This window comes from Octodon degus, unplaced genomic scaffold, assembly GCF_000260255.1.
Source record: "Octodon degus isolate 3935 unplaced genomic scaffold, OctDeg1.0 scaffold00032, whole genome shotgun sequence".
Taxonomy (NCBI): Eukaryota; Metazoa; Chordata; class Mammalia; order Rodentia; family Octodontidae; genus Octodon; species Octodon degus.
The window spans coordinates 17,321,825-17,332,339 of NW_004524608.1; the positions used below are offsets into that span (position 1 = coordinate 17,321,825).

Sequence of the window (10,515 nt, forward strand, 5' to 3'; positions counted from 1 at the left end):
CCCAGCTCAACCATGTCACGTTCACCAAGACAGATTCAGCACCTTCAGAAATGATCTTCTTCTCCTTCTCCTTCTCCTTCTCCTTCTCCTTCTCCTTCTCCTTCTCCTTCTCCTTCTCCTTCTCCTTCTCCTTCTCCTTCTCCTTCTCCTTCTCCTTCTCCTTCTCCTTCTCCTTCTCCTTCTCCTTCTCTTTCTCCTTTTTTTGTATTTAGGACAATGTGTACAGGGACTCATAGTGATCCACCTGTTTACAGCCTCCCAAGTGCTGGGATTACAGGCATGCGCTACCACGCCCAGTCTCAATTGCTGTCTCAGCGAGGCCCTGGACTGCGGCCGGCACACAGGCCTGGGGATTGAACTCCTGGCCCCTGCGTCTGCCTAAGCAGGTGCTTTAATCTGCTGAGCTATTTGACCAGCCCTCAGAAATGACATTCTTTAATGTTGTGTGTCACCCACTTGACAGTGTTTTTTTTTTTTTATGGAGAGAAGAGAAGAACTGAGGGCAAATAAATCTTTACCTTATATGAGAATTATAAATTAGAAGGAAAATAACTTTCAAAGTTTTTTTAACCAACAAATATAATGAACTAAGAAACATCTGCCCTTCCTCCACTCCCCTCCCCTTTTCCTTGCTGTTCTCCTCCTCTCCCTCCTCCCCCTCATGTCCTCCTCTTCCTTTCCTTGCTAAGAATATAACCCATAGCCTCATGCATGAGCAGCATGGGCTCTCTCATTGAGCTACATCATTGTCTCTTCATATTTATATTGTGATAAGAACATTAAACATGAGATTTACTCTTTCGATGGATTTTAAAATGTACAATGTTGTAGATAAGATGTTCAGGTCTTACTCATTTTTTATAACTGAATTTTTTTATTTTTTAATTTTTTTAGTTCTCCAAAGACCTTTACTGGACTCTTTCTAGAATTTCCATTGTGCTGCCACCTCTTCAGTGCCTCAGCTTGAACGCAGCAGGACGTGTTCACCACAGTCAGCACTCTTCTCCAGTGGTCACTTCTCCAGGGGTGCATAGTTGAGGAGCGTTTCAATCAGGTCCACGTGTCCTAGCAGCATTTGGTGGCAGCAATAGCGTTTCAGACCCAGTGCGTCCAGGGCACCCCCCTCACTGTACTCGGCCTGCAGCAGTCCCAGGCAGGCTTCCCACTTGTTGCCGACAATCTTCCCACAGGTAAAACACCGAACAGGGATGATCAAGGCGACGACTGGCTTGGCGGTGTCTCAGGATCTGCTCCGGGCGCCCCCACTTGGCGGGGACCAGGTCAGGCCCAACGCCATCTTCGCTGCCGCGGCCCCCGCCCCAGCCTCTGTCACTGTTGCCCTCTGGCCTCGCTGCGATGAGTCTACCCCACGAACAGCAGCGGTTTCCGGGGCCCGCACCTATAATTGAATTTTTATACATGTTGATTAGCAACAATTGTTTTCCGCTCACTCTAACAGCTAAAAACTATGACTATCCTTGCTCCTACGTGTCTGTTTTAGACACCTTATAGAAATGGAATCATGTGATATTTGCCTTTCTGTGAGATTCAGCACAATGTGCTAAAGGTTCATCTATGCTGTAGTATGTTTCAGGATATGCTTCTTCTGAAAGTCTAAACAGTCTTTCTTTTCTTCTTTTTCTCTCTTTCTTTTCTTTTCTTTTCTTTTGCTTTCTTTTCTTTTCTTTTTTTTCTTTTCTTTTCTTTTCTTTTCTTTTCTTTTCTTTTCTTTTCTTTTCTTTTCTTTTCTTTTCTTCTTTTGGTGGAACCAGAGATTGAACTCAGGCCCTTGAGCTTGCCAGGGAAGCACTTATTCTATTGAGCCATCTCTCCAGCCCCACAGTCTTTCATTATAAGTAAGTAGCACATTTCCTTTACCATTCCATCCATCAGTGGACATTGAAGCTGTTTCCATTTCTTGGCTGTTGTTAATAGTGCTAAAACAAACAAACAAAAAATTAAAATTCTGATTTCAAATTCTTTTGGGTAAACATTCAGAAGGGACATTTTATGGGTCATATGATGGATACAATATTAATTTTTTGAGTTACCTCTATACTCTTTCTTATAATGGCTACATCATTTGCTTTTGGACCTATAGTATACAAGGTGCCCAGTTTTTCCACATCCCAGACAGCATGTATTGTTTCTTGCTGTTGTGGTCATAGGCATCTTAATATGTATGAGGTAATGTATAACCTGAGTTTTAATTTCTATTCCATTGATGCTTACTTATGTCAAGCATCTTTTCATATGCTTGGTGACAAATTTTGTGTTTCTCCTGGTACATTTTCTTAGCCTATTTTCTTTTACTTTTTGTGGAACTGTGGCTTCCAGCCAGGATTTTTCAGTTCTTTATAAATTCTATCTATTAGTCCTTTATCTGCAAAAGAGCTGACAAAAATTTCCAACACTGTATTGTCTCTTCACTTCGTTGGTGGTATCTCTTATTCTGCAAAAGCATTTTAATAAGATGAGATTGCAGTTGATTCTTTGTTATAGTTCCTGTGCAGTTGGAATTTTGTTCCTCAGTTCTTTTCCTACACCAATACCTTTAAGAGTTCTGCCTATTCTTTCTTCTATACAATTAAGTGTTTCAGTTTTAATAGTTAGATCTTTGAACCATTTCAATTTTAGTTTACTGCATGGTGAAAGAAATGGGTCTAATTTTGATCTTTGGTTTGTGAAAAGCCAGTTTTTCCAGAATCACTTATAAAAGAGGCTATCTTTCATCCAGTGAAGGTATTTGCCTCTTTTGTCAAGGTGCTTGAGCGTGTTTGAAGTTACTTCTGCAACCTCTAATCTGTTCTACTGGTGCTTGGGTCTGTTTTCTTGCCAATACCATGCTGATTTTATTACAGTAGCTTTGTAGTACAATTTCCATCTAGGAATTGTGGTGCTCCCTGCCTTGCCTTTATTGCCTAGACTTGCCTTTGGTATCCTAGGTCTCTCCTCGTTCCAAATGAATTTTAGGAAAGTTTTCTCTAACTCTGTGAGATACCTGCTGAAATTATGATTGGAATTGCATTAAATCTGTATAACAATTTTGGAATTGTGATCATTTTCATTATATTGGTTCTTCTTATCCAAGAAAAAGGGATAAGTTTCCATTTTGTGATATCTTCCTAAATTTTAGTGTATCATGGGTTTCCATGTAACTGTCTTTTACTTCCTTTGTTAGGCTGATTCCTATGTATTTAATTTTTTTGGATGCTATTGTGAAAGCTATTGCTTCCTTAATTTCTCTCTCAATAAGTTTTCTGTTTTATGTATAGGAAGGCTATAGATTTTGTGCATTGATTTTGTATCCAGCTACCCTGCTGAATTTGATCATTAAACCTAGAAGTCTTTTGGTGAAGTTTTTGGGGTCTTCTATGGAGAATATCATGTCATCCAGAAATAATGATAATTTAACTCCTCCTTTTCCTATCCTTATTTCTTTTACTTTAAAAAAATTACTCTGACTAAGGTTTCCAGAAATATATTGAATGAGAGTAGTGTTCATCCTTGTCTTGCTTCTGATTTTAAAGCAAAAACTTTCAGACCTTGCTCATTTAGTATGATGTTGGCTGTTGTTTTGTTATAAATGGATTTTATCATGTTAAGATAAAGACCATCTATTTCAATTTTTTTGTAGGTTTTCTTTTATCATGAATGGTGTTTAACTTTGTCAAGTGCTTTTTCTGAGTCTATTCAGGTTATCATATGTTTATTCTCCTTGTTAATATGATGTATGGCACTTATTGATTTGCATATGTGAATCGTCCCTGCATCCTGGGGATAAATCCTAGTTGGTTATGATGATAATGTTTGTGATAGTTTGCTGCATTGTGGTTGACCGTATCTTACTGAGGATTTGTGTTGTGTTTATCAAGATTGGCCTGTAGTTCTCTTTTGTGGTTGGATCCTTCTCTAGTTTTGGTAGCAGGGTAGTGGTTGCTTCTGGGAATGAATTTTGGAATATTGCTTTGCTTTCAATTTCATTAAACTTTGAGAAGTAGAGGCATTAGGTCCTCTATAAATTTCTTGTACAATTCAGCAGTGACTGTCAGGACTTGGCTTTCTTCTTCTTCTTTTTTTTTTTGGTATGTTTTTAATTGCATATTCAATTTCATTGATTGATATTGGTTCATTTAAACTTTTTATATTTTCTTGAGTCAGCTTTGATAATTCATATGTATCTAGGAATGTGTGCATTTTTTTCTGTTTTTTTTTTTATTAGAATATAGCTTCTCAAAGTAGATGCCTATGATCTCTGCAGGATTTGTTAATTTTTACCCTTTTCATTCCTAATTGTTTGGATTTGAGTCTTTTTTTTTGACAAGGCTAAGTATTAATCTATTTTATTTAATATTTTAAAGTTCCAACTCTTTAATTCATTGGCTCTTTTTATTATTTTCTTTTTTATATTATTTTTTGGCCTTCATTGCATTAATTTATGCTCTGATCTTTATAATTTTCTACTATTTATGAGCTTTGGCCTTGGCTTGCTCTTTTTCTAGACGCATAAGGTTCAATGTAATGTGGTTTATTTGAGCTTTCTCTTTTTCTCATATGGGAATTCACTACTGTAAATTTACCTTGTAGGACTGCTTTCATTGTTTCCCATCAGCTCCAGTGTTTTGTACTGTCATTATTATGTAATTGTAGAAATGGTCTGAGTTCCTCTTTAACTTGGACTGTGATCCAATGGTTGTTCAAGAGGATGTTAGTTAGGGATGGTCAAATAGTTCAGGGGATTCAAGCGCCTGTGTACGCAGACATGGGGAGGGGTTTGATCCTGGCCTGCAGTGCCGGCCCCACCCCCGGGGCACACTGAGCCAGAGATTGAGACTGGGTGTGGTGGCACATGCCTGTAATCCCAGCTGTTGGGAGGTTGAACACAGGAGAATCACTCTAAGTCCAATCTATGTAGTGAGACCCTGTACACCCTTACTAAAATAAAAAAGGGGTGTTATTTAATTTCTAAGTGTCTATAAAGTTTTTCTAGTTTCTTTTTCCATTGATTTCTAATTTCATTGTACTATGGTATAATGATATGAATGGTATAATTTGAATTCCTTTGTGTTTGCTTAAGTATAGTCTATAAGTTATTATGTGGTCTGTTTTGGAGACTGTCTTATTACAGTTGAGAAAAATTTGTATTTTGATATTCTGGGGTGTAGATGTAGATATCTACTAAGTCCTTTTGTCCAAAAGTTTAATTTGGTTTTGATATTTCTTCGTTGATTTTTTTAATCCAGTTGATCTGTCTATTTGTGAGAGTGGGGTATTGAGGTCCCCATTACACTTGTGTACTGGTTGATGATACATTGTGTTAACTTGAGAAGATTAAAAGTTTAAGTGACACAGTAGGGAGCCAGAGTTCTTACTTTGTAAGCATCCTTATCTTATGGGAAAGGAGAGCATGGACATTGTGTGAGTTCTACACCCCCTCCCCAGGGTGACCTGCTTATAATGTGTGGAGGGGAGAGAGGCTTGCTAGAAGCTCTAGCTGCTGCTCCTCCTTTGCTCTTTGCTGTTTTCTGCCACCAAGAATGGCTGCTCTCTCTTTTTAAAAAAATGTATTTTAAATTTTTATTTAAGTATTTTTATTTTATTTATTTATTTTTCTTAGTTTTTCCAAAGCATTTAAAATTTTTTTAATTCATTTTAATGGGAAAAAAATAGCAATGAAACAGTTTCAAAACAGGTTAGTAGGACAGTTACAATAATTAATATATTGCATATTGTTTTCATAGTAATTATTCAGAGGACAGGATGCAGACATGATATCTTGTCTAAACAATATTAGTATAAACCTTTCTTCTCATTGAACTGGGAGAAAGTAGCTGTATATCTATCCTAACCATTTTGTGTATATATATATTATTTTCACTACAAAATGGTCCTTTATGTATATCCCCCTTTTTTGTTTTGTTTTCTCAGAATGGGTGTTCCATTTCTGTTAGAGAAGCTATATTTGGAGAAGTCCTTAAAGGACCTTTACATACTTGATGCAAATTCAAATGTTGTGAGTACTTGAATTTATGAAAATAACCCAATATAGTTCAATAGTCCATCATAGTAGTGGTTTATCAGCAGAACTGGCAATTGTCCAAAGTTTTTGACTTGAGCCTTTTACAGCTCAGCAAATTAATATGGCATTACTTTTTACACCTTGTGGTTATATTTTTCTGCTGGATGGTTAAGACCAAGTTAAAGCAAGACCTATATAATAAGAAATGTAACTTTTGTATCTACCAAGGTCAGTCAGATCCCCTCAGGATTTACCCTGAAACCATGTACATAATATCTTGTAGATCTTGTGTCAGTGTCAGCCATCTGGATGAGTCGTGGCCATTGCTTGACCAAAACCTCCTCTCTACGAAAGCCTGAGAGAATTTTTTCTCTTTAGGTGACTCTCCTTAGGCACACTATACATCATCAATCACTTTCCTCTGTTGCCCCATAATCTCCTTGATCAGAAAATTTGGGACATCACTGAGTTTCAGGATGTCACAATATAGGTTCTCTTATCTCCTGAGTCCTCACTGACCTTGAAGGACTAGGGCCAAAATATTGGCTATTCTTATAGAATGGCTGCTGTCTTCCATGTTCCATTCTGCCTTGGAGCCAGTTGAGCATGGACTGAAACCTCCACTAACTGAGCTAAATAAAACTTTCCTTCCTTAATTTTGGGTGTCAGGTATTTTGTCCCAGCAATGCGTGAAAAGTAATTGAGATAAGTTGTATTAGTGCTTACTTAATTGTGCATGTCTGTTAATATTTGTGTTGGCTGTGTTGGTATTTGATGCATATGTATTTATGAGTTTTATGCCTTCCTTTTAGATTGTTGCCTTTATAAGGATGTTATGGCCTTTTTCTCTCTTAATCAGTCAAGGCTTCAAATGCACTGTGTCTGCAAATAGAATAGCTAACCTTGTACTTTTCCAGAGTTCGCTCTCTCTCTCTCTCCCCCCATATGTATGCATAAATTTATATATAAATATTCAAAGTGTATACATTTATACAAAAAGTATACAAAGACTAATAAATATTAGTTTAATTCCTGTGTTCATGCTAATAAAGCAATAGACAAACAGCTCTATTGCTAGTATTTATAATTTTTAGGAAATGATTACTTCTCAGAGGTGTCTTTCAGGTGTAGTTGGCTTTTGAGTTTTGAATCTGTTGCAAGATCCTACCTCTTCAATTTATTGGGATGAGAAATTGCTGTCTGTTTGGCTTAACCTCTTGTTCTATTTCAGTGGCCTATAGTATTGTTATGACTTTCAGGCAATCTAATTTTTGGAATGCCAGGAAGAACAAATTATTAGAACAATTATGTCACCCAGGTTAAAGTAGCATAATCAGCAATAACAATAGCATCAAACACAATTTAGAGAATTACATACAATCTCCCAGGCCCCTATGGTAACAGTGTTCCAGCTTTAAGCATATGAACTAGATTTGTGGTCAGGTAACAAAATATAAAACAAACCAGGAAAATTGTGTATAGTAAATATGTTCTTAGTATGGCAATTTTACCCTCAGGGAGAAAACTTTAAATGGGGTTAAGAGAAATAGAAAAATGGAAGCAGAAGAAGAGATTAGGAGTAAGACTGCAGGACGGAAGAGGACTACATGAACTTTGGACAACTGATGAAGAAGGCAAGAGGGAAAGGGAGAAGGAAGAAGTAGAACAAGAGCAGAACAGAAGGGTAATAATAAACTGGAAACAATGTTCACACTCATATTGTTTGTTCACAAGAATAAACAACAAAGAAAAAAAGCAAACAAAAAATAGAAAAAAGAAACAAAAAGAACTACTTAGGCAGAATGCAGGGGCCAGGGTTTGATCCCTAATATCACAAACTGTTCCTGTCCTGCACCCAGTGTGCTCTGAGACAGCGATTGAGACTGGAAATGGTGGTGCTCCACTATAACCCCAGCGCTTGGGAGGCTGAATACAGGAGAATCACTATGAGTCCAATCTGCATAGTGAGACCCTGTACTAGAAAATACATAAACTGGGGGATGTACAAACCCAAATAACTCATTAGCCATGGCAATTTACTGCATCAACTGCTCTGTTGACTGATGTATTTCTCCATGGAGGCCTCTGGGGTCGCCAGGAGTCACTGTGTGTCTGTAGGTTCTGGTTGCCGCTCACACACAGTGATTCAGGGCTTAAGGAGAAAGTACCACATGTCATCTCCTTTTTCTGCATGTTGTCTCTCTCTTCACTCTCCCCATGGTCTTTAATTTTCACTTGAGCTCCTTGCTGGGTCCCTGGGCCCACTTACCTCTTTTTTCTTTTCCTCATGTTGCTGTATTCCAGCGTCCGAATATCTGATCTCAGAGAGGCTGTTTTTCTACTCTTTACCACCTCTTTATCTTCCCAGAAGTCCTTTTGAAGGCAAGATCTTGGCACTAAGTGCCAGTTTATTTGTTTTGAGGTAGGATATCCTTAAGATATTGAATTGCCCAATCTTACTGCCTCAGCTTCCCAGAGTACTGGGATTTCAGGCATGCACCATGAGACCAAGCCTCTAGCTTATTTTTAAATTGGGCAATTAGTTCTTTTCCTATTGATTTAAAAGAGTTTCTTAAATATTTTGAAAATGAAAATTTTGTTAGATATGTGGCTGACAAAAATTTATAGGCTTCTACATGATACCATTTCTTCTATTTTTCTGCTTTGTGATGTGGCTGTTATGGTTCATGCGTAGTTGCCTCTCCAAAGCCTCATGCTGTCACTGAAGCACAGTTCTACTGTTTGATTAATTCATGATCCAAGGCTGGGATTATGGGTCTGAGTACTGCTGAGATTATAGGTGTGATGCTACACCCAGCCTGGGGTGCATAGCCTGAATGTAACATAAGAGGGACAGAAACACTCCTGCTCTCTGTAGCCATTGCTGTTGGTACCTTTTCCTCCTTGCTGATGCCATGAACTGCTGCTCTCTGCCATGTGCCGCTCTACCTTGGAGCCAACTGAGTATGGACTAGCACCTCCGGTAACTGAGCTAAATAAACCTTTCCTTCCTTCATTTTGGGTGTTGGGTATTTGTCTCAGCAATGAGAAAAGCATAACTGAGACAGCAGCTTTTAAATTTTGTGTTTTCACTCAACTATTCTTGCTTTCTGTTGTTTGTGTCTTTGGGTCATATCCTCAAAATCATTGTCCAGATCACCAATAAGAAGTTTTCTTCGAATCCGGATATGGAACTTCAGACCTACAATTTCAGCACTAAGGAGGCTGGGGCAGGAGGGTTGTCTCAAGTTCGAGAGCCTAGGCTACAATGTGAGCTGAAAACCAGCTTGAAATGCATAGTGAGACCCTGTGTTAAAACAAAAACAGGAAAAGGGAAAAAAGAGAAGAAATTTTCTTCATACGTGTTCTAAAAGTTCTGCAGTATCATGTATAAATCATTAATTTATTTTGAGTTTTTTTTTGTAAATGGTATATGATCAACATCAAATTTTAGGCTTTTGCAGAAGGATATCCAATTTGCCATCTAACAAAATGTAGGTGAAGTATTATTTTCCCATTGCATATTACGTGCACTTTTGTTGAAGATAAGTTGTCTATGTATGTACAAATTTATTTTTGTTATCCCTATTCTGTTCAGTTAGCTCATATGTCTGTCTTTGTGCCAGTTCCACATTACTTTATTTTGAAATCATCAAACTGAATGTGATGCTTATTAACTTTCTGTATTTTTTAGAATTTTGACTATAAATTTTAGAGTTGCCTTTTCTATTTCTGTAAGAAATACTGTTGCAATTTTGATAGAAATAGCATTGATTTTGCAGGTAGCTTTTGTACCTACCTCTCATTTAAATTGTGTGGCTTCAGAATATTTGCTACCACTATAATGCGTCTGCTGAACATTACAAATTTCCTAGTCTAAAAAACACTTCTTTTTCTCCATAATTTTATTGAGAAACAAATAGCAATGAGACAGTTTCAAACCAAATTGGTAAGACAGTTTCAGTAATTAACACATTGTACACATTCTTCCTAGTGGTTAATTGCTGTACAAGATGCAGACATGATATCCTATTTACAAACACCATTACAACAAATCCCTCTATTCATATGTAAGAGAATGTAACTATATGTCTATCCTAACCACTTTGAATACACAGATACAAAATGGACATTCATCTGTATCCCCTTTTTTGTTAAGTTCCATTATTTGAATATCATAGGTGTGTAAACTCAGCAAAATATTATACAAGAGTCCAGTAGCCCATAATAGTATTGGGTCTTCCACTTGACTGGCAATGTCAGAAATTGTTGACCTGAGTCCCCTACAACTCAACATAACAGCATGGCTTAACTTCCCATATTTCATTTTTATACTTTTCTGCTGGATGGTTAAGACCAAAGTAAAGCAGGACCTATCCAACAAGAGTTGTAGTTTTTGGGTCTGATAAGGTCAGTGCAATCCCCTCAGGATTTATCCTGAGGTCCTATACCTCAGATGGTTGAACCTTTGTCAGTGTTAACCATGTGGATGAGTC

The 10,515-nt window shown here is 37.5% G+C and overlaps 1 protein-coding gene across 1 annotated transcript; it reads right to left on the reverse strand.

Annotated features, from left to right (window-relative positions):
• Positions 1-936: 936 nt before the first annotated feature.
• LOC101571717 (DNA-directed RNA polymerases I, II, and III subunit RPABC5-like) lies at positions 937-8,308 on the reverse strand. Its single transcript, XM_004629984.2, has 4 exons — positions 8,289-8,308; positions 1,879-1,937; positions 1,293-1,399; positions 937-1,228 (listed from the first exon to the last, which is right to left on the reverse strand). The coding sequence occupies exons 1-4, from the start codon at positions 8,306-8,308 to the stop codon at positions 1,013-1,015; spliced, it is 402 nt and encodes a 133-aa protein (XP_004630041.1). The 3' UTR covers positions 937-1,012.
• Between the last annotated feature and the right edge of the window lie 2,207 nt (positions 8,309-10,515).

Coding starts and splice junctions, on each gene's coding strand:
- LOC101571717 (XM_004629984.2), bottom strand. CDS start 8,308: ATGAGGAAAAGAAAAAAGAG. Junction 1,938..8,288: donor ATGAGGAAAAGAAAAAAGAG/GTAAGTGGGCCC, acceptor TGTTTGTTTTAG/CACTATTAACAACAGCCAAG. Junction 1,400..1,878: donor GTCCACTGATGGATGGAATG/GTAAAGGAAATG, acceptor ATTCAATTATAG/GTGCGGGCCCCGGAAACCGC.